This window comes from Microcaecilia unicolor, chromosome 4, assembly GCF_901765095.1.
Source record: "Microcaecilia unicolor chromosome 4, aMicUni1.1, whole genome shotgun sequence".
NCBI classification, from domain to species: domain Eukaryota; kingdom Metazoa; phylum Chordata; class Amphibia; order Gymnophiona; family Siphonopidae; genus Microcaecilia; species Microcaecilia unicolor.
In genome coordinates, this window is record NC_044034.1 from 86,097,717 (window position 1) to 86,121,464 (window position 23,748).

Consider the following 23,748-nt stretch of genomic DNA (forward strand, 5'->3'; position numbering starts at 1 on the left):
GTTGGGTCAAGGAGACAATTGCGGCAGCTTATGTGGTTGCAGGGAAGGTCCCGCCTATTCAGCTGAAGGCTCACTCTACTAGAGCACAGGCGGCCTCGATGGCAGAGTCCAGATCCTTCTCCTTCAAAGAGATTTGTAGAGCAGCAACTTGGGCGTCGGCTCATACCTTCTCACGACATTACCGCTTGGATGTGGCGGCTCGGGCCGAGGCCCAATTTGAAGCTTCAGTGTTGCGTTCAGGGATTTCCATGTCCCGCCTTGGGTGAGTACTGCTTCGGTACATCCCACCAGTCTATGGATTGATCTGCTTGATGAAATGGAAGGTAAAATTATGTATCATACCTGATAATTTTCTTTCCATTAATCATAGCAGATCAATCCATAGCCCCTCCCAGATATCGGTATTGTTTGTGTTCTGGTTATGGTTCAGGTTTAATCTTCAGTTCCTGTTCAGGAGGACTTCATGCTCAAGTTCTTCAAAAGGAATTTCCTTGAGTTGAAACGATTTTGTGTTACAGTGAGCTACTGCTTCCTCTCCCCCCGTTTCGACGGTGGCTGGATTGATAATTAAATTATGCCGGCGCTCCCTCCTGCTTTGTGCGGCAGTAGGGTAGCTTTGTAACCCTCCCACTTCGTTGGTGCTAGGGTAAGCCAGCTCCTCCCGCGGTTGCGGTAGCAGGATAAGCCAGGCCCCCCCACGTCGGCGGGTGTGGGTTCCCCTCCCCCGTTTCGGTGGTGGTGAGCTGGGCAAAGTGTCCCTTTGTGGGTGTAATTCTCTAAGTGCTGAGTCCTGCGGATGGAGCTTTGATAGCGACATACTGAGGAGTTTCCGGCAGCACATGACCACATATAGGGAGGCAAAAGATTGCCCTCTATCTCCACCTGCTGGTAGATGGACACAACCCACCCGTCTATGGATTGATCTGCTATGATTAATGGAAAGAAAATTATCAGGTATGATACATAATTTTACCTTTACCCATAGATGCAGGAAGTTTATTAACGTTTTCAAATAGTGTCTTTTTTTTTACAGCCTGTTGCCATTTCCCTTCCACAGTTCCATCAGTAAATCTCTCAATCAATGGAGGTTACATTCAGAATCAGAAACATTTTCCTCAGAACTACATGAATATGTTCTGATGCTCACGGTTTTGTTTCACATTCTGTTGTCTTCTGTATTCATTGTATTTCTATCCAACCTTCTCTTCCTTGCAATCTATTCCATCCCCTAAAACTCTCTAATCATGGAGTCTAGATCAAGATGGCGACCGTGTGAGGGTGTGAGTCACACAAGCTCCCGATCGACAGTATCTGCTTTAGTAGCGCTTACCTTTTTTTCACCTGCGATAATGGTGAAGAGAAAGGGGAAAGTCGGGGCAAAAGCCGCTGCGAGCCCCGGCGGTAATCCAGCGCTCCAACAGCCGACTCTAGAGTCATTTGGCCTTTGTGCTCCGGGCGCCCAAGTTCCTGCCTTGGTTGGGTCCCCAGGACAACAGGGGGACCTTAGCGTTGAGGCGACTTCTTTGAGTCCGCCCCTGCAAGCTGCGCCGCCGAGACCGAGCGGGAAGTTAGGAGCGATGGGAGAACTTCAGACGACCCTTGCTGAGGTTAGCGGCGGCCCCATCGGCTTTTCGACTCCGGGAGGAGTGTCAACAGAAGAAGGGGCGGGAGGCTTTGATTCCTCACCCTCTCTCACCCAGGAGATCCCGCTCAAGGAGCTCGGAGTGAGGAGTAAACCTGCAGCGGTAACTTTGGAGGCCCTCTGGGAGGTGATCCAGACCATTAATTCGTCACTGCTACAATTAACAAATTCCTTCAATACTGAAGTTAAGGACCTAAAGGACTTTCGTAGAACGATGGAATCAAAGGCTCAGGAACAAGAAGCAAAAAGTGAGCCAAATTTGCAAGAAATAAAGAATTTACAGACCGCTGTCGCTAATATGGTGGTTGAAAAAGATTTGACTCGAAGGAAAATTGAATTTTTTGATAATCAACTCAGGCGTAACAACCTGAGATTTTTGAATTTTCCCAAGACTCCTTTAATATCATCTATAGAAATGCTGAATAAATATTTCCTTGAAGTACTTGCTATTCCAAAAGAAGCTATGCCTCCTATTGTGAAGGCTTTCTATGTTACAGGAGCCAAAGTAGCTCAAATAGAGACTCCGGAAATAAATCTAACACAATTCTTAGAAACATCATCTTTAGAAGTGGTAACTGAGCGTACGACCCTTCTTGTTACCTTTGCTTTTGAGACTGATAGAAACCATGTCTTCAGACTTTACTTCAGACATATGGCTGCCCAGTTTTTTGGATCAAAAATACAAATTTTTCCTGATCTCAGTAAAAATACTCAGAGAAGGAGAAGAGAATTTTTGGGACTTAGGCCCCGGGTTCTCGCTCTAGGGGGTACATTTAAATTGAAATTTGCCTGTAGATGTATAATTTCCTTAAATACAGCATACTATGTATTTTTTGAACCAGATAAGCTGCGACAGTTTATAATTGCTAAAGAGAGTGGTGGCGAAAGAGTTCTGGTCACCCCAGTAGGGAGCTGAAACCGCAGGCAGGAACTGGGCTCTACCCTTATAATTATTATTATTTTTTTTTTTCTTGTTTGAATATTTCCTTATATCTTGATCGTATATTGTGGACTAAGTAACAATGTAATTTCTTTTATTACTCCTTGAGTTAAAGGGGTGGGGGAAAATATGCCTTTGAATATTTACCTGATTTTCCTATATTTACTTAATGTAAATGTTATTTTGAAAATGAAAAATAAAATAAAATTTAAAAAAAAACTCTCTAATCATTGATCTTTTTCCTTTTCACTTTTAGGAGCCCTTTTACTAAAGCTTAGCACAGGTTTAGTGTGCTCTAACATACATTAGCCGTGCTAAGAAGCCCATTACATACCTGTGGGCTTCTTGAATTTAGTGTGCACTAATTCAGTTAGCGAGCACTAAGGTTTAGTAAAAGGCTCCTTAGAGAGAGAGAGAGAGAGGTAAGGGCTTGTCTTTTTTATGTGCATGTGTACCATCCACAGTGGCTGATCATTATGTCTCATCTCTCATTTACTACAATAAGCATTCTTATGGAATAGAAACTGATATAATTAGAAGTTCTGATTATTCATAATATTTTTTACATCCATATATTTTTACAAAGCATTTACATTTTAAAATCCTGGGTTTTTTTTTTCTTTGAACCAGATTCTTTTAACACTGTTTTTAATTAATAGTTCAGAGATCCTGTGATAGTTATTCTTATTTCTGCTTTATCATGCAGTAAGTTCTCTGTTGTCAATTGTTAAAATAAATTTAGCATTTTGGAATACAACTTGTTTTCATATATGAAGCTGAATAAGAATTAGATATCTGTCTAGTTGTACATCACAATGGAGAAATCTGAAATCAGTTCTAAAAGTGGAAGGTTTCTTCTATAGCAGTTAATATGGTACACATATCCACAATACTGTACCATAATTCCTGAGTTGAAACATCCGAGATATTTAATTCAGAGATCTGAAATTGTACATAGCTACTTTTGTGATGTAAAATAATGCTCCATGGGGCCCTTTTACTAATGCTTAAAGAGCACTCTAATGGAATTAGCATGCACTAAGGGGGTCTTTTTACAAAGGCATTCAAGTGTTTTTAGTGTGCAGTAAACACTATAGATGCCCATAGGAATTATTAAGGATTGCACTATAAAAAAAAAGGAAAAAAAAGTTATAAAAAAATAGATAACATACGGGTAGATCAATGACGTTGTGTGCAGCGCCATGACGATATTGGGGCGTTGTGCTCAGATGGTGTATGCTGTTAAAGATGATGAAGATCCCCATTGGAAAACTAACATTTTTGCAAAAATTTATTGATGTACTTTGACTGTGGAAGATATATTTGTCTACAAAGTTAAGATATTTGGAAGTGTTTGGGACATTATAATAATTATATACATAGGAATATATGGGCATCTCTAGCTTTTAGCACATACATATTTAATGCACAAGCTAAAAATGCTAGTTCGCCTTTGTAAAAGGAGCCCTAAGTGCCACATGGCCCAAAAATATAAAATGAGCTGCACGGCATTTAGTGTGCACTAATTTCTTTAGTGCATGCTAAGCTTTAGTAAAAAGGCCCCTATCCTATATAATAATTTGCACCTTGAACGTTCCATTGCTGTCTGACTGCCTGGGTTCGTGATATCTCATGACGTCAGCCAGCCTCCATTGTTCCATTCCCCCTCACTGCCCCACCCTCACGTCAAAACGTAATGACAGAGGACGGAACAGTGAGAGGGAAGGGAACGCTTGAGGCGAGCTGACGTCAGGATGTTACCAATGGAAAGGAAGCCAGCCAGGTCAGCCAGAAAATGATGAGGTACAAAGGAAGAGAGAATCGCGGCACATCTAGGGGAGAGCAGAGCAGAATCGATGGACATGGATGGGAGGAGAGGACAGGAGAGAAGAGAATCGCGTGACACGGATGGGAGGGCAGGGAAGAGGAGAATCGCTGGACATGGAGGGGATGGGAGGTGAGGGAAGGGAAGGGAAGAATCGCTGGACATGGAGGAGAGGGGAGAGACAAAAAATTGCTTACAAGAGAGCCTTTCTAGGGCCCGTTTCATTGTTGAGGAAACAGGCTGGGTTCCACAAGTATGTTTATAATTTGGTTGAGGCAACCTCATTCACTTAATTTGCTCAAAGACAGAGCTTTGAAGTCAAATTCTAGCTAAAAAAAAAAAAAAAGATGATCAGATTTCTACTTAACTAGTTTGCATAGTTTGGCAATAATGTACTGGTCATGAAACGCCTAGCCATCCGCCTTGGGTTAACCCATGGCCACTTATAGGGTCAATCCCCAGCACAGCTCAGTTCCACCTGCCACTTGTGCTCTACACTAGCACCCTTCTTCCACCGACTGGGTCACAACTGCGTCTGTGCGAGTCTCCCGCTCTCCAGTTATCCCCAACACTTTTCTATAACAGCTTTAACATAAACATGTACTACCTGCTGGCCAAACTAGAGAAATGTATTTCAGAATTAATAAAGGCAATTTTACAGGTTTAAAACACACTGTTCTGTTACAGTACTTTTGATAGCAGTTTCACACTTTCACCCCCAAATTCTGTGTAGGTTGCTCAGATTTGGGTGTGGATCACAGATACACATGTAAAATATTTGGTGATATCAATAAATTGGTCTTATCAATTACTAGTTGGCACTAATTAGTTCCACACATATCTGCTTTGCACCTCTATTCTAATTCATCTCGTGCTTAACTCCAAAGGGGGCATGGGCATTCCCAGGATTTAGGTGCAGAATTATAGAATGCTTCCATTTCCATGCCTAATTAGGTTGCTTGCACCTAAAAGTTAAATGTGAAAATGAAGTTTTCTCTAAAGATAGTTCCAAGCTGAACTGCCTTTATAGTAGTCTTGCTTAGTGCATATCATCCCAGTGCCTAACTTCAGTTTCTGCTTTTTTTTTTTTTTTTATTGTTCATTTGAATTCTTTTCTTTTTCAGATTAAGTGTTCCGGAATCTACACCTTTTACAGCAGTTTTAAAGTTTGCAGCAGAAGAAGTAAGTATCTTATTTTAATTCTTAGATTCTAGAACTACCCTATTCGGGTTCTATGCAGATAACAAATGAAACACTTGGACAAAGACCAACGAAATGACTAAAATTCTTTAAAAAATAGCCTTACTAATCAAACAGAACTATAATAACAGCATAAAGGTAGTCAAGATAATAAAAACTTCATTTAATGTCTTTACTGCCTTTCTAAAAATGCTATATTGCTGAATTTATCTTATTGACCATGGAAGATTGTTACAAACTGTGGCTGCCCAAAAAAGTGAAGATGAGAAAATCCTTTGGAGATTTCATCTAAGTGACTGAGGAATGACTTGTGATTTTTGGATTATGCTTTAGTCTGTTTTTATGACAACAATGGAGATTTCAGCTATGTGACTTTTTGAAGTTTATTCCAAGACCACATAAATGGAATGTTCTTTGCTTTTTGATTTTTCTAGTGTTACTATCTTTTTGGGGTAGACAATAAGTATTGAAGAGATTATTTCCAGTTTGTGACTCACGGTTTTTGAAGTAGTGATATATTTTTTTTCTCCTATGTGAGTTTTTTTTCACTGCTGTTTTTCCATTGTCTGTAGAAGCCTGTGATAGAGGTCTATGTGGGGTTTGTTGAAAAGTCTGACTTTTTCCCTGGACAGTTACGGCTTCATTTGTTTTATACATTATAGTATTTCAGAGGTCTTGGGTCCCTGGCAGTGACGTTCGATGTGGTTCCATGTTTCAGAAGTCTCTTCTATCCTGCTGGTCTCCGATATCTCAGGGTTATGATCTCTGCCTTCCTTGGACTGCTCAGGTACAGAGCAGGATGTCATGGTAGCTTCAGTTGAGCAGTCTCCTCACAGGGACCTCTCTAGCCTCTCCATCTTGTATAGCGGTGGTCACAGATGCGAGTCTGACAGTTTGGGAAACACTGTCGTTAACACAATTCTCAAGGTCTTTGGAACAAGACGGAAGCGCTTTTACCAATCAATCATTTAGAGCTCAGAGCATTTCGCAAAGTCCTTCTGACCTTTCGTCTCATTCTGGAGGGCAAACTGGTCCACATTCTGTCAGACAACGTAACACCAATGGCTTATATAAACAGGCAAACAAGAACTTGACATGCTCATCTGGTGATGGAGTCTTGTCTGCTCATTCAATGGACAGAAAGGCAGCAGGGCACATTGAGGGGACACTCAGCGTCCAAGTGGATTAGCTCAGCAGGAACTCCTTGGATCTGGTGAAATAGAAAGTATCACCGGAAGTCTTCAAGTTGGTCACTCAGAAATGGGGCTTCCTGATTCTGGATCTCATGGCAACTTGTCACAACACCAAAGTTCCCAGGTTCTTCAGCAGAAGAAAAGAGTTTGATTCGTAGGGGCTGGATGCTTTTTTTTTTTTTCAGCCATGCCAGATATAGATCTTCTTCGTCTTTCCTCCAAGGCCTATTCCAGGCAGAGTTCTCCACAAGAATCTTCATCATCCGGGTCTGGTAATCCTGATTGCCACAGACTGACCCAGGAGGCCATGGTATGCGGACCTGATTCAGCTACTAGTAGACAGGCCATTTTGGCTTCCTCTGTCAGAGGCTGCTTTGTCTGAGTCCAATCCAAATGGAAGATCTGTCCAACTTTGGTTTTACAGCCTGGCTGTTGAAAAGTCAAATTTAAAGAAGAAAGATTACTCTGGCAATGTTATTACTACCTTGCTACAAACAAGAAACTGCTCTATTTCATCTGCTTTTTTGAAGCAGGGTGTTCAGAACAGGCTATATCACTTTTCATTCTTCCTTACAGCAGAGTTTAGCCTTCTTGTGAGAGGGTTTTAAAAAAGGACTGGCCTGCAGCTCGCTTGTTAATGGGGATGGTTGCTGAAATCCTCTTTAGCCGCACATCTGGATGTTTTGTTTTTTGAGATATATAAGTCATCTTAGACCTAATCTTAACAGCACATCTGGACGTTCATTTTTTTGAGAGTCGTCTTAGACCTCATCTTAGACACCCTTTTCCAGAGTGGAATCTTAACCTGGTGCTACAGTCCCTGCAGGCGCCCTTTGAGCCTCTGAGAATGGCTGTGTTGAAATACCTTGTCTGTGTTTTTTTTAGTGGTGATCACTTCTGCACATAGGACATCAGTCATTGTTCTGTAGACATTTGTTCTTTCTTTTCTCCCCAAGGTGGTTTCTTTTTTGCTTCACCTGAATCAACTGTTTCTTCCATCCTTTCAGAAGGAATATTATGGGAAAGACTTTTGACTTACTGCATTTCCTTGATGTCTGCCGTGTGCTTCTGCAATATCTCCAGCCACCAATTAGTTTCGTTGCTCGGTCCACCTTTTTTTCCTTATGTTGAGACCAAATTGGGTTAATGCAGACTTAAAAGCAATGATTAGAGAAACTATTGAGTTGGCTTATGTTCTTTCCAGTAAACAACCTCCATCTTGACTTAGAGCTCGCTCTACCTGAGCTGTTTCAGCATCATGGGCAGAATCTCGAGTTTATTCTCTTGAAGAAATTTGTAGTGCAGCCAGGTAGTTCTCCTTCCGTAGTGGTTCCAGGCACTGTCATTTGGATATTTTGGCTAGGTCAGAGGCATCCTTTGGAGCTTCAGTTCTTTTTATGGGTGTTTCTAGTTCCCGCTCTGTTTAAGGACTGCTTTGCTATATCCTACAAGTCTCTGCATTCATCTGCTGCTCATGACAAGGAAGGAAAAATTGTCTTACCTGATAATATTCTTTCCTTTTTAATTGCAGCAGATGAATCCAGAACCCCACCCTGTTTCGGTACTTTAGTTTTGTTCCTAGTATGTTTCTCTGCTTAGGATTTTTGCTGCAAATTGCTATTTGTTTCAGCTGTTATCATATTCATGCATTGTAAAGAAGGAAAAATGTTTTTTGTCTAACTTTTCCTTCTGCTTTGTTATGAGTGAGACTAACTGAGGAGCGCACACCAGCCTATAAGGCAGAGATCAGCTCTCTACCGCCACCTGCTGGTTGATGAAAATAACCACACATGTTTCTGGATTCATGTGCTTTGATTAAAGAAAAGAAAATGATCAGGTAAGACATTTTTCCTAATCTTATTTAGTATTATTTTTATGTTCTTATTTTACGTTATATATTGTTTAGTTATGTTTTTATGTTGTGATCTGCAATTTTGATTTTGCACAATTGCAATGATCACCTATATCTCCATTTGTGGAATGATGCTAGTTACAAATGTTAAATTTATGATACGCTGTGGTGCATACGATGTCCTAAAATGCCAAATGGACATCCGTGTGCTTGAACTGTCCAACTCTCTATCTTGCAAAGGCAGGATTTGGATGCCCAACAGTGCCATATGCCCAAATAGCAAGGGGGAGTGTTTTGGACGGGACTAGGGAGGGCCCAAAATTAGGACATTCAACAGCGATTATCAAAGGGAAGGAAACAGCCAAGTCTAAAAAGGACGTCCTTTGTTAAGCCATCAATCACACCTAGGGTACAAAAGGTGCTCTGGTTGAGCAGCTGATCACTGAATAGATTAAGGCATAACAGGTCCTTAATCCCCCAGTGTTTGCTTTCCCCCTTCCTCTCCCCTGAAAGTGAAACTAGAAAGGAATATGAGGCTCTATGACAGCTTCTGGTATTATGGGCATTCTGAACAGAGCAGCATACAGCTCTAAATAATAGCCTTAGTGCAGTGGACTGTAAAAGGAAAGGGAATGGGATTCGATATACCTCATTTCTATGGTTACAATCAAAGTGGTTTACATAGTATATGCAAGTAATTCATGTCATTCATTTCACTTTCTATACCACCCTTACTAAATGGAAATCTTAAATTGTTTCAGTGATGATTCACATATAGCTAAGAGACATTGAATTCCAAAGGAATAGTGAAGTGAAAAGGAAAGCTCTGTGTCTGTTTTGGGCCTGGGAGAACCAGGTGATGATCCTGCAGGGATCGAAGAACACAAGATTGGTAATAGGGGATTGTTAAGGAAGATAAGTATTCAGGTACCTGAGGCAATGGAGGGTTAAGTGACTTGCCCAGAGTCACAAGGAGCTGTAGGAATTGAACCCAGTTCCCCTGGTTCTCAGGCCACTGCACTAACCATTAGGCTACTCCTCTACTCCCCAAGAGATCCAGGTTCAAATCCCACAACAGCTGAAGAGAAAAAGCAGGACTACCAGCGAGGTTGGTGGGGTAAAAAGATAGGGAGGAGAAGAAAGAAGGTGGTTATGAAAGTGAGTAGAGGAGGGAATAAGTGCAAGGCAGGACAAATCGTATCATCTATCATACCTCTAACCCTTGCCACTGATACCCTTCTCTGCTTCTCCTCCACTCCCTCATCTGCCATTCACACCACTGATGGCTTCTATTTATGGAGTTATACATTCAGCTCAAACTAATGACTCACCCAGTTAAATCCACCTTTGTGTAATAGTGTATACCTTTCAAAATTAAATCTTCGAGAAAAATAAAATTCAATACTGAAACTTCTGTGAACTGTAATTTAAGCACTAAAATCAGTTAGAAGTATGAAAGAAAATACATGCTGATAACCCAGAGAACAGAATTCCATTACCTCTTTTGCCACAGCTTGCACATTTATAATCCTGGTTTTCAGTGGCTTAATAAGGGACAGCATAAAAAGCATGCATTTCTGTTCTAAGAGCCTGACTCACGAATCATAGACAGAGAATGTGAGAAAAGATGTAGTGAGTCAATCCCTAAGCATATTGTTAGGTATAAGCCAAAAACTGAATGACTTGCCCTGGAGTTTATTTCATTTCATTGTATTATTATGTATTAAATTCAGCAGACTGATAAATATATACTTCAGTAAGTTCCAGAAACAGAATGACTCTAAATTCTTAGAGTAAAAGGATTATTATACATGGTGCCCCCAAGTAATCATTGTGCAGTAAAAATCCTGTTATGAAAATGCCCTGATGTGGTCAAGTTTGCAACAAAATGTATGTGCCAGAGGGTCTTATTTTAGAATACTTAATAGTACGTTATTTGCAGCATGACCTGTTTCAAATAAGAATTGTTCTTTACAGAATATCCCCTTGATACAAACAGTTCTCGTGAACACAAAAGTGTAAGCAAACAAGTGCGAAATATGTAGGAAAGAGGGACTTACTCTAGTCTAAAGGGTCCTTTTACTCAGGTGCACTGAAAAATAGCCTGCGGTAGTGTAGACGCGTGTTTTGGGCACACACAGAATTATTTTTCAGCGCCCCTACAAAAAATGCCTTTTTTTCCCCGAAAACAGACATGCGGCAAAATCAAAATTGCCCCGCGTCCATTTTGGGTCTGAGACCTTACCTCCAGCCATTGAGCTAGCAGTAAAGAATCTGGGCAGTAATGACCTACTCGTATCAAATGCCACTTGGCACGCATCCAATACGCGCTCCCAAAAATAAAAAAATATTTTTCAGACACGCGTATTGGACGCACGCCAAAAATGAAATTACCGCAAGAGCCACGCGGTAGTCGGGTGGTAACTCCATTTTGGCTTACCTTGGGCACGCGTAGACACTTACATGGCTTAGTAAAAGGGCCCCTAAAATTATGTTTTTGAACTAAATTGAAGTTCCAATATCATGCTTCTGGCCAGTGTTAAAAGGAAGTTCTGTACAGTGGTAAATATCTGTAGGACAGCACTGAATGTTTTGTTTGGAGTATAAGAAAAATGCCACACATTGAATTTCTCAAGATATTCAGTGATTTAAGGGACTCAATTCTGCAGCAGTGAGGCAAGAGATGTTTTCTTGTATCCACGGATTTATTTTGAATTGTTGCTTTACACAAGGTTTTGAATCTATGGGCCTATTTTGTGCATCTTCACCCAAGCCCTTTTGCAGTTAGTAGACCCTCAGTACAAGCAGTATAGAAAGTTTTAATAATAAACATAAACATGGAAATTAGTCTCAAATTTTTTGTTGTCATGCTTATTAAACTGTAAAATTGTCCTGAAACTGCAGTATTCTATTTTTCACTTGGTCTTTCTCTCAGTGAGCATAGCATGTGCCTGAGGAGGTCATGTACTTTACTCCAAACTGGCTTCTCTTGAGTGATAACACTTAAATAAATCCCAAAGGAGAGACAGTTCAACTTCAGTTTCAAAAAAATAGTCAATCCCAAAATAGTAGAAAGGTATATCGGATGCCTAGAGATGTGAACACTCTAAAGGGCATGAGGGAGAGTTCAGTATAGGCTGTGCCTACAGCCGAGCATAAATTTCAGTGAGTCAAACCGCACAAGCGGCTCACTTTGAAGCTCTACACAGGCTTCACATGCAGTATATAGGATACACATGACAAAAATTTCCCAACACAAGCTGTGTTTTGGCACATATGCTTTCATCGGGACCACATAAAGAAAGAGAAGAATAATGAGAAGAATATGAGTGAACATAAAAATAAAATTCGCTGTGATGTAATTTTTATAACGTTATGAAAAGTGTCATCATGTGGAAATCTGGAATTTGAGTACCAAAATAAGGCAAAGCAACACAAAAATTAGATCTAAATTGCAATGAGTTTATAGGATTATAGAAGGAATAATCCAGGACACCTTATTTTTCCAAGTTAGACAGTGATGTCTGTTTTAAAAACTTTTTTTAATGTTTATTTTTTCACTTTAATTAAATATTGATATACTTTTTGTCTCCTTTAGTTCAAAGTACCTGCAGCAACAAGTGCCATTATAACAAATGGTAAGAATGGTGCATGAAAATATGTTGCTCCATAAATGAACAAATGCTGTAATGTGACTGTAACCATTTTTTAACCTGATTGATTCAAAACATGATAGACAGTTGAGTGATACATGGCAAATATAATATACATTGCTTTGTGGAAAATAGGGCTATGTAGTTCTGCTTTTCACATTCAGTTTTGCTTTGGTGAAGAGCAACGTGAGAACATACGGGCTTGCAAATACATAATTGACGTATCTGCTTAATTTCAGGACTATATATATATTTATATCTGCTATAATAAAACGAACCCTGAACGTTCTGAGGACAAAGATTCTGAACTCACAGCACAACAATAAAGGGTTCATAAGTTCATGGTGGTGAAGCCATCCCACTATAACTCTGTGCTCCGCCCTCGCGTCAAACGTCATGACATCGAGGGCGGAAAACATACAAAAAAGTCAACGAACGAATCGCAACCAAGTAGGGGGAGGAGTAGGGAAACACACGGAGCGTGTTTCCCTACTCCGCCCCCTGGATGTCCAACACCCAACCCCCGCGCCCCCCCCCCCCCCCCAAGCCACCCACGAAAAACCTAAGAAACACAGAAGCCCCACTTCAAAATGCTGGAGGTGCAACAACCCCCCCCGCGCCACCCCCCCCCCCCCCAAGCCATCCAAGAAAATCGGCAGAAAAAAAGAAGCCCCGCTTCAAAATGCAGAAGAAGCAACACCCACCCCTACCCACCCACTGTCGCGTAGCTTTGCCAGCGGGGAACCCCAAATCCCGCCAGCAGAAGTCCTCTGTTGTGTGCTGTGCTGACTCTGGCGTGATCTTCAGCATTGGTAGCCTCTGCAGGCAGGGCTTCTCTGCGTCTGACGTCCTGCACGTGCAGGACGTCAGACGCACATAACCCGCCCTGCACAGGCTAGCAATGCTGAAGATCACGCCGGAGTCAGCACAGCACACAACAGAGGACTTCTGCTGGCGGGATTTTGGGTCCCCCGCCAGCAAAACTACATGACGGTAGGGTGGGAGGGGGGGTGCATCGCGCGGCGGTGGCATCAGAGCAAAGTTTCACTCATTAATGACACCTGGTCTTGGATTCTTCTCTTCAGAACAAACGATCCCTTTTAATAGATTTACTTCTCCTCTTGATTCGTGAATTTCCCACCCCCTGACGTTTCCAGCAGCCAAAGTGCCAGTGAATCGCGGATCAATCAGGTGGGCAAAAGCTTTTCTCCCGATCCGCAAGGCATTGTGTTGGTAATGTTATGGGAGACGTAGAAAAATACCTGAATACTAACCCACCTTGAGCTGCGATTGAAAAGGGCGTGAACTAAATCCCAAATCCCCTCACTCCCTTTCTTCCTTTCTCTAGCAGCAGGTACCTTTATTTCGTGGCGATGAAAGATCGAACACGTGTAAAGGGCAGATATCGGTAAACGGAATGCTGAATACTTCTCTGCGTTCATCTCACAGCTGCGTTTATTTTTATTACTTTGAAAGAAGTGTTTGCCTAGATTTGAGTCTAGCTTGAGCCTGCTGCTGGAAATCAGTGCTAAACTCCTCTTTTCTCATGCCCTAAATCTGCTTTATTTCCACCCAATTTATTTTCCTAAATGTAAGTTAAGTGAAATTTTGATTATAAATTTAGGCACTCAGCCCTAGTAAATATTGAAAGAGATCAAATTAGAGGCATAACTTTAAAAGTTAGATGCATAAACCTGTTGAATATCAGACTTTCATAAGTTAAATGGATAGTATTGGACCATTTAATTCTCTAAACTATCTGTGTAATTGAAGGCCAGGTTAGAGGTGATGATACTCAGCTGCTTAGTGGATATTTATCTATTTTGTTTAGGCCTGCTGAATAGTGTGGTTATCAGCAAATACATATATTCAGTCCTACTACCTATACAGGTGCTAGATATACAAATTAAGTTAAACAGTAGCACTAGGGCCTAGCATAATCCAGTGAGTACCATGTTTTTCTACAATACAGCTTACCATGTAGCCAGTGGGCCAAGTGCAGATATATAGATGGGAACAATTTGGGTGGTACAGAATAAGTTGGGATAAATAGATGGGTGGCTAAACTCAAGGCAAGTTCTTTGTACATAGGCATTATTATTATACCAATCATTCTTATAACCTGCAGATACCAACATAGTTCACTGTGGTTCACAATAAGATAAAAATAATTGAACCATATGTTCAAGTAAGCAACAAAGGTAAATCATTAGATAAGAGACATATCAGTGTACAATAAACTCAGCACCAGATTTAAACATATTTATGAAATAAAAAGGTCTTACCAACCTTCTAAAGACTGAATAGTCTTTCATTTTCCTAATCTCAAATGGAAAAGAGTTCCATAAAAAGACAACCTGATACATGAAAGAAGAAGATAAGAATTTTACAGACTTGATGATTTCGAGATTCCAAGATGGCGACATGCAGGTAGCAACGCAGCAGACCGTGCTTTACCTCAGTCATTGATTATGCCAAAACGGAGAGGGAAAGCCTCGGTTTGAGCTCCCCTGACGCCTACCCCAATTCCTGTAGGGTCCTATGGACTGGTTTGCTCGGCCTGCGGGACAAAGCGTACAGGTTGGAAGCGGTTCATTAGGAGACACCATGGCTAAGGAGGGCATTTTGGCGTCTCCTGGACTTGAAGTCAGCTTGAGCCCCAACGGATGGACTCCGCCCCCGCAGCCTCAGCGGTCGAGCTCCCCCTCCCAGGAATCGAGAGGCCCAGTACCGGAAGGTGAAAGGGAAACCTCTCTGAGTGAAGCTCGAATGGAACTGCATGTGAGGGAGTCTGAGGTGCAGAGTTTACCCTCAGAAAGCAGCAGTCCGATTTTTTCCGAGGCGGGGAATCCCACAGAGATGGAACAGGTCCTAGAACCATTCTTACTTCCTCCTGGAGGTCTGGTGAAGCCGGCAGAGGTAACCCTTAATTCATTGTGAGACTTAATGGCTCAGACATCTCAAGCGGTTTTTAAGCAAGCTAATTTTATGTTACAAAAATTAGTTGAGACTGGAAAAAAAGTGGAGAGAAATGCTTCAGATTTAAAGACACTTGAAAAACGATGCGAAAAAGTAGAACAGGAGGTCCTTAAAGTTGGAAATATTCAAGCTACTATCCTTAAAGACATATCGAACCTTAGGAATAAGGGTGAGACATATGAAAACTATATGCGTCAATATAATTTAAGATTTGTGAACTTCCCAATGGTGAAACTAATTAGTCCACTAGATATGTTCAAAAGATATATGAAGGAGATATTGGAAATACCGGAAATAAATTTTCCTCCACTTATTCAGTCCTATTATATTCCGCAGAAAGAGAGAGTTGTACAAGAGCAACGAACATCTTTGAACATAACAGATTTTCTAGAAACATCAATCACAGAGCAGACGACGACAGCAACTTTGGTTGTAGTTGTTGCTCTGCTGCCAGATAAACAGTGGATATTTAGACTTTTCTTCTGACACAAAGCGAAATTATTCTTGGGACACAGAGTATTATTGTTCCCCGATGTTGCAAGGGATACTCAGAAAAAGAGGATGCAGTTCCTTTTATTGAAACCAGCCGTCTTACATCTAGGAGGAACATTTTATTTAAAGTTCCCATGCAAATGCATTGTGAATTATAATTCCTTCAAATATGTGTTCATGGACCCGAGCCAATTGTCAGCATTTGTGGCTTCAAAAAATGCTGTAGGAGTTCAATGAGAATTGCTTTGATAGCTTTGCTACATGCATTATTTCTTTGATGTATTACTTCTTCTTTTCTCCCACTTAATCTTGGAATTTTATAATGAGGACTTATGTGTTGTAACTTACTAATGATGATTACTTATATAATGTTTTTCCTTTTATTAGAAGTTGTGAAGTCATAACACTTTCCTATCTCAAGTATATTTTTGGAAATGTAATTTGAAACTATTAAATAAAGGAAAAAAAAGAATTTTACAGACTTAATCCACTTTATAGTTGGGGAACACAATAATACTTCACGTAGGCATCCTGCTCTCTTCCAATTGGGTTTGCACCAATAATCCAGTATACATGTATATTTACTTTGATTATTACTGCAGGTACTCTTTCCAGGCAAAACAATATGTAAATATTACCTTCTTTCGTTTTAATCCCACCCTGGAGAACATCTCCACAACAGTGCATTTAAACAGCCCATTTTCCTTTTATTATTGCCCTCCTGGTTTGTTCTGGTGCTCAAAAGGCAATATAATTTACACAATGTAAGCATCTATATGTTTTTCTCCCCCTAGATGGAATTGGAATAAACCCTGCACAAACAGCTGGTGAGTACATTCTAAATAGAATATTCCCAAAAATCAGTGGGTTGGTTGGTTTGTTCGTTCGTTCGTTTTTAATGGTCATGTTTAAACTTCAATTAAGAATTGAACCAGATTACTTATGATCTATATTATTGTATCCCTTTTTTAGGGATTTGAATGTGCTTAAGATTTCTAATTTCTCCAAGGTCAAACAAGACTGAGTCCTCACACATAGGATGGTGTCACCAACAGAGCCTGGCATGGGGTCAGTTCCCCAGAAACTTCCTCTAAAAGCATTTAATCTGTCATACTTTGCATGCAGGCCTATTCCTGCATACTGCGGTTGTACAAGATCTCTTCAGTCTAATCTTTTCTGCAGAGTTGATCGGACCTGTTTTTCATCACGGTCATCTCAGCCCCCTCAAACTATTTTTCACTTGAAGTCTGTAAATCTCATCGCTGTTGCCTGTTTTTTTTTTTGTGTCTGCCTGATAGTTCCTTACTCAGGTTTTTTGCCAACTTTTAAAGTTTTATTTCTTTTCTGAAGTCATCTCAGTTTAGGCCATTTTTTGGCCTTGAGCACCTGGCCAGGGTAATTTTGCTATGGCTATTTTCTTTGGACAAAATGTCCCAAAAGAAGACTCCCAGTGGTTTCAAGAGATGTTCCTGGTGCTACAGAACATATCCACTACAGATATGTACTGCAATGCCTGAGACACAACTATAATCCTTCTCATTGTATTCTTTGCTCACAGATGTCAAAGAGAGAGATTCATGAATAGTGCAAGCAGACCGGTGATAAAGCCAGTCCCTTGACATCAGCAATCAGCACCGTGGATTCAGGAGTTGCATCAGACACTGAAGCTGCATTGACATCAAGAATGTGTGTCACCCTTGATAATCAAGTATTGGTATAGTCCACTGGGAGTGGTCATCCAGTTCTTGCCCAAAGAAAAGGAAGGATTAAACCTTGTGTTCATCAGTTCTAAGAGAGTGCAGTGCAGGACATTGGGCAACAGCCAAGGTGTGTCTGCATCATTCTCTACATAAAGCGTGGTACCAAGAACACTGAGGTCATCAATGTCCTCAAACTACCCTCAGCATGAGGACCACTCATCCTCTGTGCCATTGGAAGAGAGTGTCAGCCTCCACAAACCCAAGATCTTGGTTATTGATACTCCTTAGATGACTTAGGAGAACATGGCCATACCTACTGTGCTGCCCCCACCTTTGTTGATAGCAGCCTTCAAGGAACAGCTTATGCAGATGTTCGAGGAGCACTTCTTAACTCAGTTTGTCTCAAAAGCAGAGTTAATCCAATTAATATTTGAGACCTATGCCTTGCCTGAAGGAGACATTGAGGTCCTGAAGGGGCTCAGTTGAGGTCAACTGCACCTGTGTCCATTTCCAGTTCATTTGGAGAGGAAGCTTGACAAGACAACAAAGTTGACCTGTGAGTCTGAATCAAAGTTCTATTGGGAGTCTGAGGAGTCAACTAGCTTGTCAGAGGAGAGGTCAACTTGTATCCTTTCATACCCCTCCCCCCCACATTAGAGATGCAAATCACCACTAGAGGAAGCTTTCTTTCACCAGTTTTATTCGGAAGATTACTCAAAATTGAAAAAAGGCAAAAGTGGGACAGCCTGATGACTACATCAATATTATCATCAATAAGTACTGAAAACCAAAAAGGAAAATATGAATATCATTTGACCCAAAACATTCATTAGCCCAATTCAAAGGGAGAGAATGGGGTGGGGGGGGGGGGAAGAAAAACTTGATTTAAAAAATGGGAGGAAATAATCCTCCAAATATAATAATAGATCAAATTAGACTCTTACTACTCAAAAATACTTAGCAGTCAGCCATTCTTATAGTCATCCAGAATTTTTTCAGCTGAACAGAATCAAAAAATACAAAAGAATTGCCCTAAAAGGATACCAAACCCTTGTATGGCAACTTTAGAAAAAGAAAGGTAACTCTCAAAGCAAAAATGTGAGGTTTCAGTAAAAGGAAAAGTTTGCTATCTGTTTGGGAGGATCAGAGACATCAGGAAATACTTGAATTTTTTTTTCCTCCACAAAACATCAAATCCTTATTAAAATAAGCCCTTAAAAGAGAAATCTTATTATTTTCTGATGGAAAACTCTTAAGGAGAGTAGCCGTGTCTACAGAATTATCCTGTGAATCCTCAAACTGGCTCAAAACATTTGACTGTGCCAGGGCATCCATTTCCTTGTGACCAGAAAGAAAAACACAAGATTTAGTAGAAATGAAATAGCAGAAAAATGTACAAGATTCCTATGAAATATTTATGTAGTAGCATCTCAAGGGAAATTAATTGTGTAATTGGAAAATTTATAAAATGCAAATTCCGCACCTTACGTGTGTACCCTCCAATTTCATGTGAGTTGCAAAGGAATCTTACAGCAAATGTTGAGCCTACCTGCTGGAAGAAACCCTTGACTCCAAGAGAGAATATCATTTGTCCACCTGAACAATATTAAAAGTTCACATGTGAAAATTTGGAAACTGTGTCTTGCGTAAAATGTGCAAAAATGAGGAACCGTCCCATTAAGTGTCCCCTCTAAATGCAATAATGCAGACCAAACATCACATAAAGAAATGTCTTTCTTCTCTCTGTCCAAACAATCTGAGGCAATGAAACTGCATTAGGTAAAGGTGTAAAGTAAAGTGTAGCATTGGAGGGGTGCGCTCAGACCTACCCACTTTCAACTCAGGGCCACCCAAAATTCTATCACCCTATCCCCAAGCTCCACGTGCTGCAGAGGTCCTTCGGCGGCAAAAACACTCCTATCCTTCTTGCTCCAGCCGGCAGCACCAAGGAGATTATAGATTGAGACCTCCTTAGGCAGCACTGTATATGCACTACTGTCATGCTGGCCTTCCCGTAGTACCCCACCAGCTCAGGTATTTAATGTTTTTTGTTGGTGCCGGGGGGGGGGGGGGGGGGGGGATGTAGAGATTGCCTGTGCCCACCTAGTTTGTCCAGTGGTCCATCCAGAATATGAGATCTGGCTATGCCTCTGTAGGAACCACAGTTACCCCAGGTGACACACCATCTAATGGATATGAATCCACAATGGATGAGCTTTCCAGAGAGTCTGAAGACAAAATAGGAGGGGAACATGAGTAGCCATACTAGGTCAGACCAGTGGCCCATCTAGCCCAGTATCCTGTTTCCAACAGTGGCCAAGCCAGGTCACAAGTACCTTGCAGAAACCCAAATCATGGCAGCATTCCATGCTACAACTCCCAAGGCAAGCAGTTGCTTCCCCATGTCTGTTTCAATAGCAGACTATGGACTGTTCCTCCAGGAACGTATCCAAACCTTTTTTAAACCCAGATACGCTAACTGCTGTTACTACATCCTCCGGCAAAGAGTTCTGGAGCTTAACTATTCATTGAGTGAAAAAATATTTCCTCCTATTTGTTTTAAAAGTATTTCCATGTAACTTCTTGAGTGTCCCCTGGTCTTTGTACTTTTGGAATGAGTAAAAAAATTGGTTTACTTTAAATCCGCTTGGAGGAAAGGAAGGTGAGCAGTGGAGTTCCTCAGGGGTCGTGACTGGGGCCTATTCTGTTTAATATATTTGTGGGAGATATTGCTGAAGGGTTGGAAGGAAAGGTGTGCCTTTTTGTGGATGACACGAAAATAGCCAATAGAATGGATACCCTGGAGGGAGTAGAAACGATAGGATCTCCGAACGTTAGAAGAATGGTCGCGGGTCTGGCAGTTAAAATTTAATAATGACAATTCCACCAGTATATCTAATGTATAATTCAATTATTCTTATTTTTATTAACAATCAAATTATGGCTCACTCATTAATTGGCGGCACTCACAGGTATAGATTTGAAATAATGGGCAGCTACACATGTGAAGATGTAAAATCGCCATTCCCACATGAAAGTGGAGATAAAGCCATGCAGAAGCTGCTGGGCTTGTGCTTTTTACTTTATATTTCTACTACTACTACTACTTAACATTTGTAGAGCACTACTAGGGTTACGCGGTGCTGTACAGATTAACAAAGAAGGACAGTCCCTGCTCATAGGAGCTTACAATCTAAAGGACGAAATGTCAAGTTGGGTAGTCTAGATTTCCTCAATGGAGGTATAATGGTTATGTGCCGAAGGCGACATCGAAGAGGTGGGCTTTGAGTAAGGATTTGAAGATGGGCAAGGAGGGGGCTTGACGTATGGGCTCAGGGACGTATGTCCTTGGAGAACACCTGCTTACAGGTAAGTAACTTCGTTTTACTGTTAGTGCTAGAAAACTTAGATCTCAGAACACAATTTAACTTGGATTGTGAGCCACAAAGAGATGGCACACTTGGGTCATGTAGGTAAAAATTTCAGTAATTTTCTCTAATACAGTGAGCAGTAGCTAGCTGGGAGCAGCATGAAAACAGAGTAAATGGTACTGTCCTCTTCACCCCAGAACAGAAACTGCAATCATTCTTTGACAGGAATAAGAAAATAGATATGCCTTGTTTTAATAAGCTTTTTCCTGTAGACATAAAAGCTTTAGTAAATTAGGCTCTGAGCACATTAAATACATAAGTTGAATATGCTGATAGAGAATTAGGTTTGACCTAGACTTCCCAGGGCTCCTTTGGTCTGCACTGATTAATTTTCTATTGTGAGTAATAGCTTACAGTGTTTTTGTTTTGTTTTTAGGAAATGTTTTTCTAAAACATGGCTCAGAACTAAGACTTATTCCCCGAGATCGTGTTGGATGCTGTTAATAACTACTGAATGGTTGTGCCACCACATATGGGATTATTCTTACAGTTAATAGAAAAATATTTATTTTGGAACTCTATTTTCACCCTGAATCTGCTTTTATATTAAAATTTTGAATTAACATCCAGAGATATAAAGTCAGCTATATTCTTTCTTTTGTCAGTAGAATTGAAGTAAGTCGGTGGCAAAAAGCTGTCCTATCATGTTGAAAAGATCCTTCCTTTCATTTTTTTTTGACTGAAAACAATGTGTACCCCCTTCTTAATGCTGCTGTTTTTGTAAGCGTTTCCATGTAACCATAGTGTAAAATACATCTGTACTATGGATTATTTACTCAGAACCCAGGACAGCCTTATTTTAAGCTCTTAAGGGCCAATGCTGTTTTGTTAAGTTTTCTTTTTTATTGTTTTTCTTTTTTATTGTTGCACTTATACTTGTACAATGTGTACAAATGCACACTGTGATAAGTAGACACTTGTATGTAACTAGGGTGCAGGTATGATTGGGAGAAGATTTTGGGTGGAGAATTGGCAGAGATCACAAAGTATTCATATAAGTTATAACATGCACACATTGATGCGTACTTGAGCCAAGCAAGCACAGATCCGTAAATCCATGTTTTAGCTGCAATTTTGGCTGCTTTTTCGTATTATATAAGACACACAAGTGCTCATGTGCCTTTATTAAATAGGCTTCACCTACTTGGCCTCCTAACCTAGGTGACCTGTTATTAAAGTATCCTCTTTAAGAGCAACTTCCAGTGTCTGTTCCCAGATAGATTGGCCTGTCTGAAAATAGATGCCATCTGCCAGACTAGAAATATGTATGAGCTCCTATAACACATTTACCTTTTGCAGAAAGCATTTCCTTCAGTAAGAGAACCTTGATCTTAACTAGCGGGTCAGGGTATCCCTAGTGAATATGCATGCGAGAGAATTTCTTTTCAACTGCCTCTCTCATGCATATTCATTAGGGATATCCTAAAAACCTGTCCCGTTTGGTCATCTTTGAAGACTGGGAGTAAAGAACAAGGGTATAGTGACATAGTAAATGTCGGAAGCTAAAGACCTGCATGGTCTATCCAATCTGCCCAACAAGGTGGCCAGAGTTGAATCTAGCATTCTGCACAGGTTCCACTTCTTCATGATTCAACACTGGTGTACTTAACCTCTGTCTCTCCATGCCAGTTTTGGGGCATAGACCATAGACGCCTGCCTAGCACTGGTCCTACTTCCCAAAGCAGGTAGATTGGATTTTTAATCTAGGTGCATTGTTTCCCAGACAACGTTTGCCCAATGAGTAATCAGGTGCAACATCTACAGGTATTTTGTTCCCCCTGGGAAGATTTCAAAGGGAAAATAATTGTTTTAGTTTCCATTTTGAAAATCAACTGCAAGGTATTGTAGCCAGAGACTTTACAGTTACTTGTTCCATTTGAAAATTATCCCCTTAATTTTGTTTTGTAGTTCATGCCAGTTTGACCATTACTTAAGAAATGAAAGCCCAAATGTTAGACTATGAGAGCATATTTAATGACCTGTTTACATCTGTTTTGATGTAATTGAAAATATTAGACTCAAGCTAGTTTGATCATAGAAATTGGGCAATGTTATATGTCTAAGTTCCATGTCAAATTTGCAGGTTACAAAAATAGTTCTAAAAATAATTTTAAATTATCTAAATAATTATCCTACTTTGGAGCTCTTTTACAAAGTCGTGTTAAGCGCTAATACCTGCTTAACATGGGGGGGGCGGAAGCATTGTACAAAACACAAAGGTGCCCTTTTACTATAGCTTAGAGCACGCCAACAGAATTATCACACAATAAATACTAAGAAACCCATAGATATTAAATGGGCTTCTTAGCATTTAGTATACACTAATGTCCATTAGCGTATGCTGAGCTTTAGTAAAAGGGCCCCCAAAGCGTTTGTGATATTTTGCCCCGGTCACGCCCTCTACCCAGGGCCCTCGGGACCGAACCCTGTCGGACCCGATCCCTCGAGGCCGAGGGGGATCTACCTCCTCCTCTTCAGTACCGCCGAGCGCCGATGACAGGCACCGGAAAAAGACGAAAAAGCACCGTCATCAGTCGCCCACGGCGCATATGGCTCCCGGCTCCAGAGACGATTCGATGCCGAGGAAGCGACAGCGCCGGGAGGAGCGGTCCCCCTCTGTAGTAGAGGTATCGTCACGTCAGGGTGCCAGCACTTCGGTGCCGTCTCCTGGACCTGAACAGCTTAACTAAGCCCAGATTTTAGCATGGCTTTGTAAAAAGTGCCCCTTGATTAACAAAGTAAAATAATTTTTAGAAGAAAGTTTTACATTACAATAAATGTGTTTGCATTCTGTAATGAGTCAGAGTTTTTTTTTTTTTTTTTTAAATCTGCCTTATTAAA

General features: G+C 40.8%; 1 protein-coding gene across 1 annotated transcript in view; it reads left to right on the forward strand.

Annotated features, from left to right (window-relative positions):
- UFM1 (ubiquitin fold modifier 1) overlaps positions 1-23,379 on the forward strand; it is a 33,933-nt gene extending 10,554 nt beyond the window's left edge. Inside the window, exons 3-6 of the mRNA XM_030200406.1 lie at positions 5,532-5,589; positions 12,251-12,290; positions 16,571-16,603; positions 21,284-23,379. Of these exons, the coding sequence (XP_030056266.1) occupies positions 5,532-5,589; positions 12,251-12,290; positions 16,571-16,603; positions 21,284-21,351 (199 nt within the window). The 3' untranslated portion in view covers positions 21,352-23,379. The remainder of the gene's footprint in view (positions 1-5,531; positions 5,590-12,250; positions 12,291-16,570; positions 16,604-21,283) is intronic.
- Positions 23,380-23,748: the final 369 nt, after the last annotated feature.